The sequence below is a fragment of the Passer montanus genome, unplaced genomic scaffold (assembly GCF_014805655.1).
Source record: "Passer montanus isolate IOZ18808 unplaced genomic scaffold, ASM1480565v1 scaffold42, whole genome shotgun sequence".
NCBI classification, from domain to species: domain Eukaryota; kingdom Metazoa; phylum Chordata; class Aves; order Passeriformes; family Passeridae; genus Passer; species Passer montanus.
The window spans coordinates 1900338-1919984 of NW_024369041.1; the positions used below are offsets into that span (position 1 = coordinate 1900338).

At 42.9% G+C, this 19647-nt stretch overlaps 1 protein-coding gene across 1 annotated transcript; it reads right to left on the reverse strand.

The window, feature by feature from the left end:
• Positions 1-1413: 1413 nt before the first annotated feature.
• On the reverse strand, positions 1414-11403 carry LRIT1 (leucine rich repeat, Ig-like and transmembrane domains 1). The gene is made up of 4 exons (XM_039719699.1): positions 11201-11403; positions 8246-8712; positions 4696-5001; positions 1414-2399 (listed from the first exon to the last, which is right to left on the reverse strand). Exons 1-4 carry the CDS (start codon positions 11320-11322, stop codon positions 1414-1416), a joined length of 1881 nt encoding a protein of 626 aa, XP_039575633.1. The 5' UTR covers positions 11323-11403.
• Positions 11404-19647: the final 8244 nt, after the last annotated feature.

The following is a 19647-nucleotide window of genomic DNA, read 5'->3' on the forward strand; positions in this document are numbered from 1 at the left end:
TTTCAACTTGGCTGGATCTTTCCTATTCGCTGTTTGGCAGAACATATATAATTTTCCTCATGAATAATATTTATTACAAAGAGAAAAATGTTATATACAGTATTACTACATGAGGGACTTGAGTGGAAAATTACACATCTGGGAATTAGTTTGTGATAAGCACTCAGATTGAAATTCCAGTGAAGCTGCAGAACTTAAATGACTGATCAGTTCACCCTGACTATGAAAGTACATTTAGATTAATATTAGACAGGTTTTTTTCAGGGTCCTTGAATTTGTAAAATGTTTGGAAGCCAAAAAGACTGCACTGAGCCTCTGCTACCACTGAGACCATAGTCAGGAATGGCTGATGTTGCATGGCCAGTGGTCTGACACCACATCACTTTCTCCTGCTCTGCACAGAGCAACTTTTTTCATGACCATGACCAAGTCACAAGTACCTGGCTGATCATGTGGGCCTCCACCATCAGTTTTGCCAGGAGCACAGGCAGCAGGGACAGAGCTGGTTTGGGAGATTTTTGCAAAACTGTCTAATGTAGGTTTTCCAGCATGATTGCAAAGCATTACACCATCACACACAATGTGCAAAGTAGGATATTGTATGATTGTAATCTAGCACAGCTGGTATAAAACATATTCTACTAATTACAATACAGGTACAAATGCCAGCTAGGACTGATACTGAAAGACCTTTGCTATTGTTCCGTATGTTTAGAACAGAGTTTAGGCCCAAAGTGCAATCAGCAAATGCTGTCTATTATGCATTCTTTGGAGTGGATTGGGTTTTGTTTCTTCATTTCTATTTCCTTTGCACATTCCTCTGAATTCAGAGCATAGAGTTGCAATTATGTTGGACATATTAGAAGGAGTTGCTGTACATCTCTGTTTAGTGATCTATTAAGCATCAAGCTGCATGTTTCATACAAACATGGAGGATGTAAAAGGTGAGACTCTCAATCTTCACCTTCATAAGTGTTTTTATTAAAATTACTAGCTACTCCCCTGGCTTGTCAACCAAAAGAACATCAAAAGAGCTGAGAATAAAATATGTAGTATATTGCTGAGCAGGACCTAAACAGTACCAAGTGGAGCACACTCAGAAATGTTTCTTAATGTCCTTACACTTAGTGTGCACACTTCATTTGACAGGGAAAAAAAAATACCTAAAAAAAAGTGGTCCAGGAGAACGAGGCCATTGTCAGAGAAGCTTTTGACTGGGTGCAAAGCAGCCAACCCCAAGTGGTGTGAGCAACATGTTTCTGTAAAGCTTGGGCACCGTCTACCCTCTTGCATTTTCTTCCAGAAGATGTCAGAGACAGAAGCATGGACGGGGTGGCCTGCAGTGCTGGAGCAGAGTCACAGATACAGCCACACACTTCCCGCTGGGCGAGCTGACAGCCAGCCTAGGTACTGTCAGCAGAAGTACTCATTAGGCTGTCCCTCTATCTTTGGTATGGCTTCCGAGTCCACGCTGGAGCGGGCGGACAGCAGCCTGTTGGACTCGTCAGGGGTGTGTCTGGTCAGGTATTCTCCTTCCACGCCCTTGGCCTTGGCCCCGGGGGACAGGCTTTCGAAGGTGACGTACGATTCCTGCACGTCCTTGGGCTTTCTCACAAAACATTTTTTGCAGCGCCGCTTCAGCGCCCCGCAGCAGACCACCAGGGTCAGAGGGACAGCAATGACACAGGCCACGCTGATGACAACCACATTGATGAGCTTCTGCGTCCCTCCTGCGCTGACAACTTCGTCTGTGGAAAATATGATGCACTGCTCCTTCCTGGGGATCAGCCCTTTCACACAGACACACACGATGTATTTGGTCTTTGGCAGCAGCCCATAAAGAGTGACCTTGGTCTTCCCTGGCTCCACGTTGATCCGCCGCATGTCCCTCTCCCCAAAGACAGCATACAGGACGCTGAACACCGTGGTGTTCTTTGCCATAGGCGCCTTCCAGGCCAGGGTGATGCTCTGGTCGGTGTCCCCTATGACCCTGACAGACCTCACCATCCTCTCTGGCTCCTGCTGGCCCGTGGTGGGGCTCACCAGCAGGTTCTGGGGGTTGCTGTCTTGTGCCGCGTCCGGGAGGAGGACGCTGTCCCCAGTGCCCGCCCCGGCCCCCAGCGTGGGCACGGTGGAGGTGGTGATAACGTACCTGGCCACCAGTTTGTCATTGTAGGCAGCTGCCTCCATCCCGCTGGCCTTGCCATTCCATGTGCCTTTGGCACTAGAGTTGGGGTCATCCGTGCTCTCTGAGTCTGTGATGATGAGCGAGATGAAGGCCTCTGTTGCCCCCAGGAAATTCTTTGCTTTACAGATGTACTCTCCGGAGTCAAGGTAAGAGACTACAGGCAGGCCCAGGATAGACCAGCTCATCCCATCACTGGAAATCTCTTGGTGAACTGCAAGGCAGGAAAAATGTTAAATAAACAGGCAATAATAAATGGAATTAATTCCATGTTTGTAAAATACTGACTCCATCACCAAATATCTGATCAATAAAGTATATGACAAAGAATCATCATTTCTGCTTGCCACCAAGAACATTACAAAATCAAAATAAACCTAAGAAAAAGGCTGTAATTAGATTATGTCAGGATTTGAACTGCTTCAAAATGAATATACTGAAAAAATTGATGCTATTTCCTCCAAATTGATGTACAGTTTGAAAACATAACAGGAAAGGTTCTTCCATTAAAAATAAAAGCTTGAAAAATTTTGTGTAGGTACAATACTTAAAAAGAGTGGAAGGATCAGGCAGCAACATGATCTATTTGAGCATTAGATGCAGACTGTGGAGACAAAGAAAATACAAACAGTGGAGATTTTAATGTAATAAACACACATGGACTAGCCTAGAGCATATGGAAAAATAGTTGAAAGATAATACCCCTTCTATTGCTTAATTATTGCAGGTGTTTATCCTTACACAGGTGTACATTTGGTTACCAGCAAACAATATGTACATAGCTGAGCTTTGATTTGCTCATGTGATTTACTTGCAAGATAAAACTAGGGTTTTTTTGTCTTTTTCTATTGGTGCAGAGAAAAAAAAAAGGGGGTTGGGATCTTGTGGAAGGGTAAAGCACCCTCTTCATTATTTAGCCAGCTCCTTAGGATGGGCATGTGCTGTCTCAGCCCTTTCCTGATGGAAGGTAAACCGGGGAGATGTCTGAAAGGCAAAAGTAAGGGAGTGCAAACTTCTCCCAAGCCCTCTTGGGGTCAGGATTCAGCCTCGGCAACCAGGGTCCCTTCCAATGGCAGCAAAATACAAGGCAACAGAAGTTACTTTTTCAGTTTAATTATTTATTGAATTAGTGTTTTAAAAAAGCATAAAGCTATGGTTTTACCTATGGCAGTTACCTGTAGATCCAGACTGTGGGCTGTTTCTCACTCCTTTCTGCTCAGAACACCAGCATTTCAAATAGTCACATTATAGCATTGGCACAGAAGCTGCCATTGCTGAGAAATAACCTATCTTTCCTGCCAACTTTTTATTGAAAGGTGCTAGCATCTGATTTAATGGAGCACAAAATACATCATTCTCAGTTGCAGCTCAAAGTAAACTCAACACAGGCTTTCAGGAAATCACCCCATTGTATTTTTTGTGGTGGTTCTCCTTCAAGTGTAGGAGGGATGTTTGCAGCATGATGGGTACACATTATCATTATGAGGAGCAGCTCTGCTACATCCTGCACAGCGGAGCAATGACTTGTGCAGATCCCAGGAAATGATACTTGTTACAAATGGTTCTACTGCTGTGAAAGGGAATTGCTCTCTTCCCTGTTCTGTGCACCGAGGAGCCTGTAACCCTTTGAAGATCAGACCCAATACTTGGCAATTTATCTGCTGGGTTTAGATCCTCTGTGAAAGTCAGGGCAGGTTGGAGGCAAGAAGGTTCAAGTCTTAGCTTTGTGTCCTAGAAATTCAAGTCAAGGACAGCTGTCTTCAGCAGAGCAAAGGTTTCTTCCCTAAATTCCCCACAAATTAAAGTACCAGTGTTGCAATTACAGCTCCAAACGTTCTTGTGAATGGAAATAAAATCATGATCAATCACAAAACCAGTGTCTGTCTGAAGGCTTCCCCCAGGAGAGGTGCTCAGACCAGGTGCTCAGGGTTTCTTCCACAGACCTTTTTCCCCAGGAGAGCTTGTCAGTCCTTGGGGACATTCCCACCCAAGTGTTGCATCCTTCAGCACTTCAGTGTTTTTTTCATCTTTTTATATATCGGTAATGCTGTATGCTTGCAATCTTTTCTTTCTTCTACAGCTGATCTGAATCCCAGTTGAATTCATGTCAGACATCTCTCTGCCAGAGATGTTTGCTAATGGATTAGCCATAGAATAGATGAGGAGAATATAGAATAATTCAGTGGGAAGCCTTTTCTGTCATTGAATAACTAACTAACTGAAAACAGTTAATTGCTACTGTTAGAAATATTTCATTTCTTTAGCTCTAACAGATTTCCATAAAATCCCTTGACTTGTCTCACCACCACAATTGCTATGAAAAACCAACTTTCCAACAAAGCAAAACCAACTTCCTACGCATGATAACACACATTTATCTGATAATATTAAGATCAATATATAAGTGATTTTATAGTCTATAGAAAAGTCACAGTGCAAGGGTGGATTGCACCTAGTACAGGCCTGCCTCAATCATTCCACGTGTGCAGAAAAGCTGAAACCAAGCCCACCTGTGCCATTCAGCTGAGCCCCATCAGCTCTCCTCCAGCTGAGCTCGGGGATGGGCACGCCCGTGGTGCCGCAGCGCAGCAGCACCGTGCTGCCCAGGATGGTCTTCACCTTGGCTACAGATGTGTGCACCACGGGGCTCTGGCACTTCCTCAGCTCCACCTGGCTGAAGAAGACTCCTGCAAGGCTCCTGGGGGTGAAGCATTTCAGCCTGGGCTCAATGAAGGCTATGTTAGGAGACTGGAAATTTAGGAAATGCACCATTTCGTACAGACTGCAGTCACACACCCAAGGATTGTCTTGCAAACCTGTCAAAAAGAAATGAGGGCACTAAGTCACTCCAACAACACCTTTGGTTTCTGCCACTTTTGTTTCTATTTTTCAGCAGGACACAGTGTGACAGACTGCCAGTCTGCCCTACAAGAACTGCCTGTGCAGGAGTATTTGGGGTGGGAGAGGTGTGTCCCCCCACTGCTGCTGGCTGAGGGATCCCACAGTTAGCAGACTGGAATAAATGTGACTTGCTAAAGAATCTCCAAATCTGGATCTGAAATCATGTTCTTTAAGTTCAAAGCAGGATTATTCATATCATGAAAACATTGTGATTCGTGCACATAAAGAAGCAAAACAATTTATGATAAAAACATTTTGTTCAGAATTTATTATAAACACATTTGTTCCAGGATGAAAAAAACAAGTACTCATGGGAGAAGGGCTGTGGATTCTTTTGGCATGAGGAGACTATGAAGTCTCTGACAGGCCAGAAAATTCTCACTGGTCATTCTTAAAACACTAGCCAGATTGTCATGCCACTTTTCACACCTGCAATAGCTGTGGCTGATCCTACTTGCCTGCCATAGTTCTCTTCCAGCCCTGTTACTCTAAGTTATTTTCATTATTTTGGTAATCAGCTGCTTTTCCTGAAATGCTAATTTATACTGGATAACATGAAAGAACTATTTTAAGGGTTAAATTGAAGAGTATGCCTGTTATGGTATATAATAAATGTAGATAAACTATATTAAGGCTATACACACAGAAAGTGATATATTGAAAAACACACTCCTGTTTCAGACTCTTGGAATGTTTCTTTTCTTTATTCTGATCTCCCAGTTTGCACCTATTGAATTCCAATTCTGAAAAAAAATATACATTATTAAAAATAGACCTGTGAAGATAGTACTGAAAAAGCAAATTGGGAACTGGAGCAATGCATATCCATGAACAGAAGCTCCTGCATTCTGATTAAATCTGTGTCATCCTACTTTAAAAAGTTCACATCCAGCTGTGCTGTGGACACGTTGTCTCTAATGGTTTTAGCTAGCAGAATTGGCACTAGGGATATTAATGCCATCTAACCCCAGGCACACATTTGAAGCCTAAGCCAGGAGCATGGCTCCCAGGCTCCTGCCTGCCACAGGAGTGAGCTCTGCTCCCTCTGGGGGGCTGCACCTCCTCTTTTCCATGCACAGCCCAAGGACATGCCTGGGGCTGGCACCTGCCTGAAAGGGAACAGTACTAATACTCCCCCAAACTGTTTTAAAGATGCTGGGGAAAAATTCTTCTGAGTGCATTCCGTATCTTCTTCCCTGGGCTTAGAAGAGGATCTGGAAGTGATGGGTTTTGGCAGGAGGTCAGTTCTTGTAAATCAATATGTTAAAGTGAAGGGGGACTAAGTAAATAATGAACATTCAGCTTGGCTTTGCTGTTTGATGGCATTTTTGCTAGCAGTTTCTAGTTCATGCACTAGATAACAACTGATCCCAGGTTCCCCAGCAGGTGCCCCAGCTCCAGCTGAAGCAGCAGCCCCACAAAGCCCAGTGAGGCCTTTGCTGCCCTGCACAGCACAGGCCCTGGGCTCACGTGGGCAGTCCTCGTGTGGAAAAGCTTGCACCCTTGGCACAGGCTATGAGCCAGCAACTGAGCAGAGGAATTACTTCTGAAGGAGTCTGCAGGCAGTGGCTCTGGAGTCACAGTGATGCACTGCAGACAAGGAATGGATTGGGCTGACTCTTTTTATTATTCATGATTTTTTATGCCTCCATGAGAAACACTCATGAGCAGAGTGAAACAGAAACATGCAGCTGTGTTTTTCCAGCCTGCTCCTGTGAGGGACATGCATTTTATTTCCATGGCTCCTATGGGTGTCCACAGGATAGGACCTAGAAGCTGGAGTGTCTGTACATTACTGCATTAATTTTAGCGTTGTACTCATATGGATACATGAATTTTTTAGGATCCTGGCACAATCAACCTGTGCATAGCTGAATACTGCTCAATTTGGCCACGTGCATCAAGGCATGATCTGCTCTTGATAAAACAGTCCTAATCTATATTGAATGGAATAACATTTTTACACACAACTTGACTCTAAAAATAAAAAGGGAAAAGTATGGTCTAGGCAGTCTTGCCATGAATGAAATGGGCAATCCCAAACTGCCAGTTTTGGCTTAAAGAACTTGTTACTGCATCTGGCAAAATAGGATCATGAAACACCTGCTCCTCTCCTGATGCTAGTGAAACCTTCAGCAACATCTGCTAAGGACACTAAAAGCTTTGTAGGTGGTATTTTGTATCTTTTTAAAGTCCTGTATCTCTTTCCACTTCAATCCGGTTTTAAAAACTTCACCTTCCTAAATTTATCAAGGGAACAAAGAGCAGGTGCTTGCCAGAGTGAGAGGAAACTTGCAGTGCCTCTGCTGAGATGATCAGCAGGTGCCTGAGCTCACACCCCTGCTGCAGAGGCTGTACATGCAGATGGCAGCAACTCTGAGCCATCATCAACCTGGATTTGAACAGTGAGCAATGGCTAAAAGACCATGTTTGATAGTCTCCTGAACTAGGAAATGTGCTCAAAACCTCACCTGGGCACCCTGCAACTGAGAGTCAGCTGTGAGACACCCTGACACAAAAATGGATAATTGCCCCAACCTCTAGGCTCTGGGGAGCCTAGAGCTGCCAGCAGAAAGGGTATTCTTGGAGCTTCATAGCTGCCCTTCAAGGCAGCACTGTCTTGGTGTGCTTGGGTAGACTAGGGTTTAATTCTGTGTGAACAGATAAACAAGGCTCTGGGAAGAGACAAATTGGCAGCTCTGACCCAGATTTTATGCTCAGTCGTGGCATTATTCCTCTTTAATTTAGGCATAATAAATTATCCATCCTTTTATTTTGTTTTGCTTAAAATGGGTCAAATCCAAACACAGTGATATTAGAAAAGAGCACACAAATGATGAAGAGCTGTAAACATATTTGTATTTCTATCCAAAATGGCAATGGCAATAACTAAAAAAGCCTTGAGCAAGAGTCACCAATTTTGTGTTGTAAAGACCCAGGCAAGTAATCAAATTAATGGCATAATAAGATGAGTGTGATAAGCCTGAGGTGAGTTTGCGAATATGCAAATGAATTTACACATATTATTTAGGGTATTAAATTGTATACATATAATAGCAGGGTATTTGCTATGGCAACCACAGTAAGTGAAAATGCTGCAAGAAGATGAGGAACCCTTGACATTTGTGGCCCCTGCAAATGGGCAGGCACTTCTCTTACCTAGGATGATCTTGGAGTTATCATTGGGGAAGTAGGGAACAGCCTGGAGGTTGGCCCAGGTGGCAATGAGAGCCTGAGGAAGAGTCATGAGCTTATTGCTGGACAGATCCAGGTATGTGATGTTCTTGACATAGCGAGCAGCATCTGGAGGGACTGAGGTGAGCTCGTTGTTGTGCAAATCCAGGAGTCTCAGCTGAGGCATGCCAGCCAGGCTCTCCCAGGGGAATGATATCAAGTTGTTCCCATCCAGCCTCAGCTCCTGCAGACGACGAAGGCCCTTGAAGGTGATGCTGCTGAGGCTGGCCAGGGAGTTATAGGGCATCCAGAGGTACTCCAGGTTGTGCAGCAGGTGGAAAGCCTCTCCTGGCACCCTGCGGATGGCTGTCTTTTCTATCCGAAGCTTGCTTGTATCAACAGGGATGTTCACAGGAGGGAGGGTCATCTCTGGGTCATTGCACAGCACTGTCCTGGTGGGGAAAGACAAGGACAAGCAAAGATGTGACTTTATTTTGAAAAGATCTGAAATCTTATTTTAATGCAAGATTTTGATCTGCCTTTCTTTCTTCACAAGATTTCTTCTTGTCGTTTCTTTCTTGCTGCTCAACTCTGCATCATCACCACGAATACATCAGCTTGCAGTAATTCATATGTGCCTTCTGACTGCAGAGATCACAGTGCTGTGCCTCTCCTGGAGTGGTGTGAGTCCAAATCTGGCCCATTTAGTGTTCCTGTTGGGTTTTGCTATCAGTTTTTTTAGAGTACTTGTGATAGCAGTGACAACACTCATGCACAGCAGAGGATTCTAGTGCAAGTTAAAACAAAAGGATCTGTAAATTGAACTATAAAAGCCCTACAAAAAGAAGCCTTATTGACATGTAGGAGGTCAAGAAGTTATATAGATTAAATATGACACAGGAACTTTGGTTTGAGAAATGAGGATAAGAAAGCCAGCTAACAACTCCTTGGAAGTACTCTGGAGTAGGCTCTGCTTTACTATGGAGGGTGTGTAAAGATGGTAGCAGTCACTGCACTGCGTATAGTCATGAGAGTGAAAGCACAGAAAATTAACTCTTTGGAAAATGCTTTACTGAAAGCAAGGCAGATTTATGTGTTTTAATCATTCCTCCCCATTTCTAATCTCTAAAGGTCAAAGCATGGAAAGCCTGTGTTGCATTTGGCAGCCTTCATCCAAAAAATTGACTTGGGTTTGTAGAGAGCCATGAGATATGAAGGGAGACAAAACAGGTCTCTCAGTCTGAATTTTAATTTACCTATCAGCAAGTAGGGGAAGGCAAGTTCTTAACAAAATAGCAAGCCACCTGCAAAAGGTAAGAGGTTGGATGGGTATGTTCCAGTCTACTTGCTGGACAAGACACCACAAGAAATGTAATGTGATCAGTTAAGTAATGTTTTCCTATCACACAGCCTCTATAAACAGAATATTACAAAGCTGTCAAAACCAGGCTGGTTTTGGCTGAAATCAATTATTCCTCTGCTATCAACAAAAAATATATATAACATTGCTGAACTGCTCAAGCAGACTTCCCAGATTTAAATGCTGTTTGAGTCTACAGTTAAATTGTTAATTTATAATCAAAACATAGTACATTACTCTCACCCAACACTTTTATTGTGGCATTAAATCCTGTCCACCCTCTGCTGAAAGCTGAGATTCTGAGGAAGATAAAAATCTACCAAATAAGAAAAATCCAGAAATCCACTTTAAATAAAACATTTTACTTTGTGTAGTCATGTCACAAAATGTTACCAACAGAAAGACCATAAAGTAGTAAAGTAGAATGCTTCTCATAGCGTCCCTAAATTATGTCAGTGAGCACTAAACATTTAATCTATGGGATAATCTCCTTCTAGTGAGAAATATGAATCATAATGCAGAAAAAAGGTGGCATTATGCTCCCTAAGGGACTAATGGATATTTGCTTCATTATGTATCTTACTAAAATGCACAACAGCTTTTTCCAGTCACTGAGAGGAAATTCCCCTGGGAACTATGACATTTATGGAAAAATAATTGGCTCTCACACTGTTACACTCCCTTTTAGCAATTGCAGGCTACTTGTGTCTCTACCATGCTTCTTATTACTGGGAAAGTTTCTAGTATTAAATCTATAGCACCATAAAAGAGATAAGAAAGTAGAGCTATTTCATGGGGTTCCAAAATATCTCATTTCAGTAATGAAAAAACATTTCAGTCTAGAAAAAGTTTATTACAAAGGATTTTGCAAATCCTGTATCTCTGTCATAAAACCTCCTCTTCTGTGAACCACACCTTATGAAAATATGGCCTCTATTTTCTATAAGTCAGATACTTAGTGCTTAGCCTTCAGAAGGACTCTTTTATAACAGTCCTCCAGAGAAATCTGTGTTCAATGGCTTTGCATTCAAAGATGGACGTCCTTCTGGTCTTGCCTTCTTTTTTAACAGAAAGTTTCCAGTCTGAGAATGAACTTCATTTTTGTTGTTGTTGTTGTTGTTACTGACTGGTTTTTTAGTTCATTCTTGTCTAAAGTCTACTGCTATGCCTAAAATCTCCAGCTGAAGGATTTTTAAAGTAAATTGTTGGGTTTGGTACTACAGCATGAATCAAATCTAGTCACACTTTAGCAACAAACCAGCAGAGCAGAATAAAACCTTTTAGGACCAGAATTTTCAGCAGAAAGGTTAAAAAAAATAAAATACTGTTTAAATTTTATTCTCTTCTTGCCATTACACCAGCAATAGTTATGTCACTTCTCACAGAGGAGATGCCCAAACGCTTTCTCTGAAATCAGCTTACTGTGTTTTCAGAAGCTAATCCTCCGCAAATATAGCTAGAGCGCGGAGCAACCGCAAAAATAATGGCCACAAAGCGCGGACACAATATTTTCTCCTGCGAGCATCCCCCGAGAGGAGCAGAAACACCCCCCGCCCCGTCCGCGAGAGCGCCCGGCGTACCTGGCCTTGGTGCCCTCGGCGGGGCTGTGGAAGGCGCAGCTGCACTGCGAGGGGCAGGAGCCGCGGGCGCGGGGCAGCGCGGCCAGCGCGCAGCAGCACAGCAGGGCCCCCGCCAGCCGCATGGCCCCGGCCGCTGCGCTGCCAGGGGGCTTCGCCTATTGTTCTAGCCGCCGGCCGCTCACATCTTGTTAACTCCCTTTTGTTTTCAGCCGCGCTGTGATCTTCCAGCCCTCGCTGAGTCCGTCAGATAAAAAAGGATAGGCAGGGATTAAGGATGGGGACTTGAGTTATTTTCATGGAGGTGCTTATTGCTTCCCGGAACCGCTAACGGCATTTCTTCCTTCAGCAGCCCCCTCAAAACAGCCTCCTCTGGCAGCCTGGGGCTCTCAGGCAAGAAAAAAACAAATATATTTTTGGGGGACATAGATCACAGGCAAGATAACTGTTATCTGACCAGGAATTAGCAATAATTTACTTCCTGGCAGAGGTGTTGGGAAGATTTAAAACAGTTATTTGTGCTAATGGAATGTGAGCCTTCTATCTAAGAATACTAAAATATATGTATATAGTGATGCTATTAAAAGGCTTTATTTTCTTTTAAAGACTCCTAGTTTGATAAAGCAATTATTAAACTGTTGGCAACAAGTCTGTTACCGATAAACAGTTAATAACCCAGTAAATATGTACATATTTCAGTTTATACCAGAGCTAGCACACACCTGCAGGACTGACCACTGTGCTCTGACTCGCTGACACAGCTAAGCTCAGGTAAGGGACCCTTTTGGGGAGTGCCACCTGATGCAGAGCTGAGTGGCAGGAATTCAGGAATGCTAAGAAAAGCTCAGCTCTCTCTTAAGGTCAGCCAAAGACACCTCACTTTCCCAGCATTCCTCCCTATTGTGGTCCTGTTGTTTTCCTTTTGAAATACATAAGTTACCACTCAGAAGTGCAGCAATAACACATGTAACTATGTACAAACTGCCTGAGGTTAATGACTGTGCTTACATCAGTGTTGTTCCTAACAAAGATTGCTCACCAGGATTTCTGGAGTGGAGCTCTTCTCATGCAGAGTTCAACCTGTGTTCTTCACAATGAAGTTATGCTGGTGATTTTCAGTAATTCTGGGTAATGAACTTTCGAAGTTTCAAGGTAATCTAGATGTGGTTTGGGGCTAACTATTAAATAGACATTTTATGGTGCCATAGTTTCACATAAGCTTGTTTCACATGAGCTTGTTTCACAAGTTACTCCGATAATTAATTAATGCTTGCAGAAATCATTTATTGAGAGGATGGCCCCAAGGGTTACTTTTCCCCCTGCTATTTTCACATTCTGCATTTACCATTGTTCAAAGAGAAAGTAACGTATTTTATTATTTATTTCTGAAGAGATGAGAACATAATGCAGTGCTGCTCATTAACTATCCATGGTTGTTCTCTCATTGACTTCCATTAGGTCCCATTTCTAGATTTAACGATTTCTCAGTTCCCTTAATGATCTCCAAGCTAAGACCAAGCTTATTGGGTTTCTTTAGTGTACTCATTGGTCAGCTTGCCTTGCTGCCCAGACTCTGCCTCAGCTCAATACTTACAACATTGACTGAAACATCTGAAGCTAAATTCTACTTGAAAAGGCAATGCAACATAATTAACCTCTTGCATCTGTTTTCTTTTCAATGCATCTGATAAAGTAGTTTCCCTCCACTGGAGCTCTTGGATAATAAACTTGTAGAAAGCAGAATTGTATTGTAAGGTTTGCTTTCACGAACCTCAATTTTGCCTCATTAATGAAACATTTAAGTTACCACTAAATGTCAGGAGCAGTAGAAGTAAACTTAATTTGTAAAAATCAATAGCAGTCAATAAAGCATACCTTAGCAGCAGCTAATGCTCTGCACTTTGTCAAGAAAGCTGCTATTTACTTAACATGACAGAGTCACTTCTGAACAAGAAAGAGAAAGACCTGGAGGTAGGCTGAGAGATTAATAAAACCAGATAAATTAAAGAGGTAACATTAACAGGTTTCACATCTTGGAGTGTATTCACAAGTGTGTCTCTGGAAGGAGGAAAAGAGAGGGAAAAGGACTAGACAACTATTAACCCAGCTATGTTTTATCAGCATTTACATGTTGGAGTTTTCCCTCCCTGTCAACTGGATTATTTTACAATCCTTCATCGACACATCACCACCCAAATGATGCAAATGATGAGTTAACCATCAAGGCACAGATACCATGTTAGGCTTGATCTGAGTGGTCAAGAGAGTGAGTCTGCCCTCACCCTGCAGAAACTCAACAAGAGGTTCATCAGGACGGGTGGAAACCAGCTCAGGTATGGTTTGGACATAAGGAACTGGAGGAGAAAGAAGTGGAGGAGGAAGGCCTTGGTGCACAGGGAGCAGATATATTCCCCTGGTTCATGGGCTACATAGATCATAACATCACACAATAGTTTGACTTGGTTTGGAAGGGACCTTAAAGATCACCTAGTTCCAAACTTGCTGTAGTGGGCAGGAACAACTTCCACTACAACCAGTTGCTCAAAACCCCATCCAACCTGGCCTTGAACACTTCCAGGGATGGGGCATCCACACCTTCTGTTGCCATTCTGTTCCAGTGCTTCACAGCTTCATAAACAGTAAAAAATTTCTTCCTAATATGTAATCTAAACCTGTCCTCTGCCAATTTAAAGTGATTCCCTCTTGTCACTACATGCCCTTGTGCACAAAGTCTCTCCAGCTTTCTTCTAGGCTCCTTTTAGGTACTGGAAGGCTGCCCCAAGACCTCCTCAGAACCTTCTGTTCTCCAGGCTGAACAACACCAATTTTCTCAGCTTGTCTTCTTAGGAGACATGCTCCAGCCTCTGATCATCTTCATGACCCTCCTCTGGGTTTGTTACAGCAGGTCCAGGTCCTTCTTTCATTGGGAGTCCCTGAACTGGATGCAGTTGAGGTGAAGTCTCAGACTGGAGCAAGCAGAAGAGAACACAGAAAATCAGTGAAACAAAGACAGTGAAAAGAGATCCTTAAAACTAAGAGTAGATGCCAGTGGCTGCACTTCAAGGACTGCATGAGGCAGCATTGATGAGTGGGCTGCAACAAGATGCTGCTTCTGCTTACATTCATGCTCTCTCCCTAATTCAGGCAGATGGAAGAAATAAAGCTGGAAGCAAAATCTGATTGCTGTGTTCAACAGCCTATGAATTTGCTTCTACACAAAATTCTGGTTTATCCTGAAGCACTGTTTGCAGTACAACAGCTGTCTAGATTTTCATGGTATTTTTAAGGCTTAAGTGTATTGCCTCCTCCCAACTACTGAACAGTTATTCACTCATTATGCTATCTAATGTAAAATGAACACTCATTAGATAATTTCCTTGTAAGTGCAGGTGATATTTATTTGAGACTTTAAAATCAATACCACATTTTGCAGTGCAGAATAAAAACATTTTTTGTCATGACAGACAATTCCCTTCCATAATGAAACTAGTGGGAGTTAGGCTCTTTACTTACAGTTCTGCACTCCCAATCATAAAAATTGTGCTCCTTGCTGTTTACTTAGGAAGGGAAGTAAACAGTTTCTTCTCTGCACCAAACTAAAAATATCAGTTGTAGGAAAAAACATACAAAGAAGCAGTCAGAAAGTGTCATTCATCTGGAGTGTAAGAATTTGTTTTGCATTCTCTGAGAAGAACCAGATCTCCTGTTTATATTTTTGGTGTAAATAAATGCAAAGCAAATGAGATCAAAGTCTACTGTCAGCAAAGTTCAGCTGTGTTCAGCCATGGAAATCTTTCTTACCTTTCTTAGGTGGGGTTATAATTCAGGGAAAAAAATTTGTATTTAATAAGATTAAGTTAATTATTTGACATCATAGTTTCAATTTTTTTTTTCCCAGAAAAGCCAGAAATGTTTTATCAGAAGATTCTCCTCACAAACTCCTCACAAACAGCTAAACCTGAGTGACAAACTCAGCATGCTCCACTAAGTCGCTCATGTTTAATATGGCAATTGGACAGAATTTATTTCTTTTCTCCATATACTTAGAAAAATATGGCATAAAGCAAATCAAACAGCATATATTAGCATAAATGAAAGCCATAAAATACCTTATTATCATGATTTTGTGTGAAAGATTTTATTAGCAGGCAACACAGGCCAGACACTAAATCAATTTCATTAGGTAAATGCACCTCCAAGAAGCTTCTGGCAGGGCACATGTGAAGTGGAAAATCCTTCCCACTGATGCCAGCCGAGCACACGCTAATGCATGACGTCATTCTAAATTGGATCTTGCACTTAATGCTGATGAAGGCAGCTCCTCCAGACCTGTAGGACCTAAGTCATTAACAGAGCTCTGGACATGCTGAAGAAATAAAACAAACCCACACAGCTTTTGGCATGGCACATTGCAAGTCTGTCAGTGGTAGTTGTTTTGTGCATATTTACCATCGTTGTTACAGCCAGTGCAGAAGAGCAGAGGTGAGGGCTGACCTCTGGCCCATGGGGAGATAAACTCACACACCTCCCAAACTGCACACATTTCTGTCCCTGCAGAAGCCACCACGAGGCCCCAGTTTGGTCAGCAGTGCCCAGCAAGGCAAAGCCTGGCAGAGGTTGGAGGGGTGTAAGCCAACCCCCGTGGTGTCTCCCTGTCTGCTCCCTCTGCACTCAGGCACCAACAGAGGCCTCGCCCTGGCTGAGGCAGATGAGAAGGGCTGGCCAGAGCCTCCAGGTCCAGTGGAGAATGAGCCCCTCAGCAACCACTGAGATAAGGTGGACACAACATCTTGCCTCACCTTAGGGGAGGAGTGGGCCAGTCACCATGGCCATAGCTCTTCTACTCTTCTACAAAGGCTTCACAGTGACAGGAAAATTCCACCAGGATTGGACATTCAGGACCACAGAGGGAAATTCTCTGGGACAAACCCTTTGTGGACTCCTCTACAGAGGGAAGGCAGCAGGGGAACTGATTATCAGGGATTACCAAAACATACACCTAGAACAGCATAAATATCTGTCCAGCAGCATTGTTCTCACTGAAAAAAGTACTCTTGTCTGAGCAGCCTCACCCACATACACATCCACAATGGTCCGATTTAATGACTGGAAATACCATGGTCATATCTGACGTATTTTAAATGAGTGAAGCTTTCTTAGGTTTATATGCCTGGTCCTGTATCTCTATTGTACCTTTATTGCCTAAAATTCAGTGCAGTTCCCTCAGTTCCACAAAATCAGCTAACTTTGGGCTTAGAATCCTCAGCTGCACAACAGAGGGGCCCATGCAGTAATACTGCTGACTGCAACCACCTTTTCTGATTTGGACCTTAATAGTATTAGTCTAAGCTCAGCGGAGTCACCTCTGCTTAGGAAACAGAGCTGTTTTATTTTGCTTCTTCAGGCATGCAAGAACTTCCAGCATTGTTTATCTGGCTCCTGAATGCAGATGGAGCACAGTGGTTTACACAGCAACCCTCTGCTCTCTTGGCAGTCTGACAGGCACTGGCTTTCCTGCTCTGATTTACCTGAATACAGCCCCGAGACTTTGCATACCTTTGTGGCAGTTCTAGTAAACTTCTTGGAAACTGCAATGTTCCAGTAACTTTATTTTCTATCCTGGGTGGATATACATATATTTATTAATTTCATATTCCATTTACAGTGATTTAAGCTACCTGTCTCTGGAGAGGTAACTCAAACAGTAGAGGCAATGCTTCCCAGCTCTGCAGGAAGCTCTGACTCTCGAAAGACTGAGGTGGAGCAGCAGGCAGGAAAGCCAGTCCCAGTGCAGCCTGGTCCCAGGTGTGGTGTCCTCATGGAGCCAATCACAGAGCTAATGTGTGATATCTGGGGAGCAGGTGATGGATCTGTGTCCTTTTCTGAAGAGTCTTTCACACAGCACGGCTCTGGCTCTGGAGCTGCCCCTCCTGGCTTTCTTACTTCCCACCGAGTTTACAGCTCCTTCATTTTTTTCTCAGCATGGCCAAGGAGCTTTCCCCAGATATTATCCCTGACCTTGATGCTTTCTCTGTACTTGCAAGTCTTTCTTACTTCCCACCAAGTTTACAGCTCCTTCATTTTTGCTCAGCATGGCCAAGGAGCTTTCCCCAGATATTATCCCTGACCTTGATGCTTTCTCTGTACTTGCAAGTGAGCCCTTTCCTCTGCACAGACAGCACCTCCACTCCTGGCCCCCATCCTGCCTTGTCCGTTGCACTCTCCCCACCACTCCTGGGGCTACCAAGCTCGCTCCCCAAAGCACAGCCACTGGCTCCTGCCTGCCCCAGAACCCTTGGCCCTGCCCAGGCCTTCAGCACTACATCTTCCTCCAACAGCTCTGAGACAACTGCAGAGAAAATCAGATTGAGCAGAGTGCTATCCTGTGTTGTACAGACTGTTGAGGAGAAGGGTTATTGAGTGGCTGCAGGCATTTCCAAAGGGCTGGTGCCCGTGCACACCCTGGTGTGATGACTTCTTCCCTGCATCATCCCTCCTAAGGCCAGCACCAGGTGCCTATTTACAATCTGGGTCATATTCCCTACCACCCCTACCAAACTGAAACAAATTTACACAACTGCAACGAGAAGGTCTCCAGACAATACGCTTTCTGTTTCCTTTCTTTGGCAAGAAGCCTTTCCCATGAGGACCAAGATTACCACTCATTTCAGTGATACCAAACTGCAGTTCTGGGTGACTGCATTCCCAGCCTGCTTCTGCTGAAATGCTGCCATTTTTCATTTAAAGGCATATCTCAACATAAAAAGTCAAATTTGGCTAAAACTGAATCAGAAGAAAGGATTAGAAAGGCAGGGGAATAATAACACATCAATTTAACAAAGTTCTTGCTGTGAATATAAAATACTGTGTCAGTAATCTGCATTGATTGCTTGAAGAAAATTCAGAGTGCATGAGCACTCTGTTATCTTTGCACTGCACCTTTTTTTGTTGTGCTTGTACCAATGCATATTTTACAAAGATTAATATGCTCCCACCAAATATACACAGTTCTATGAAAACCACAAGGACATCTGGCAAGAAACTATCCTATATTTTTTCTGTGTATTCTTTGCAAACAGATTAGTAACCAGTGAAATAATCTTCAGTGAGAGGGTAAAAGGAAATGGATCTGTTATTGATGCAGAAAGGAGATCAGTGGAATTCAAATTATGAAGTTCTAGGATAACATCAGGTTCAGCAAAAGACCTTTCCCCCTCAATTTGGAAATAGCAAGTAGCTATTGAAAGAGTGCATAAAATAGAAAGGCACAAAAAACTTCATCACTAAGGAGTTAATGAGTGTCTTTGGCAAAGCAGTTATCATTTGCATGTTATCCCTGACTTCACAGGAATACACGATGTGAAGTTACATCTTACATAAAAAGGACAGAAAGCAAATGAATGCAGCTTTGTTTTACCAGCTGGAAAAAGAGCTATCATTAGAAGATTCTATCAAAGTCAGTAATTTATTCCTTATTTGCACCTCCTCTTTGCTTGAAGAAAACCATTTACAACCTGAATTTGTAACTGAAGTTAGCAGCCATATTGGACCATATATCATTCCATACTATCTCAACATACCCTTAGAAAGTCAACTTAACACAGCATCAGCAAAGGAGTTAAGAGACTGATGCAGGAAGTTTCTGTTGACATGAATTTCACTTGAGTCAGATGCTGAACTGCCATTGGAAAGTTTTCCTATGACTGACTTATGTAAGTAGACTCTGCACTGATAAATTAAATTAGATTTAGACATGGAAATTGTTAAGATACTTAAAGAAAAACAGTCAACAAGTTAAAAATAATCATTCTAATAAAGGTCTGTTAAATCCAAGGGGACTGAGGTCGTAGCCTACTTTCATGGAAGAAAAAGTATTGGAATGAGCAAAGTTTGCCCCACAGACTTTAATACACTCCACAAAACTACCAGCAGTGTGACATATCTGGGAGATTTTCCTGGGAGTGAAGGTGAAGTACAGTGGCAGGCGACCAAAAGTACCTGACAGGCCTCAGGAGGGCAGTTCAAATGCCTGTGTCCTTTATCCCAGTCTAGAAGAGCTGTGCAGCTTTATGTTGACAAGCATTACAATGAGCCATCCATTTTCAGAACTATCACACTAGGAAGATTTACAGCACATTTACAAGATCTAGCACTAATTTTTTTGCAAGAACATACAATGGATCACTATTAAAACACAGGTTTATGTCATTCATTTGCCATGCTGGGAGGCAGGACTGTCACCTTCTTTGTCATCAAGACATGTAGGTGAGTGAAAAGCAAACATAACAATGGATTTATGGGGTGCAATGTAATTTTACTCTGCTTAAACCAAATATCTGTATAGCCTAACAAATATCATACCCTCCTGAATTCTACTTCACAATCTAAGAGCATATCCATCAAGGCAATTACCTGCATCAAAAAGAGCTGTAAATTGAATACCAGAGATC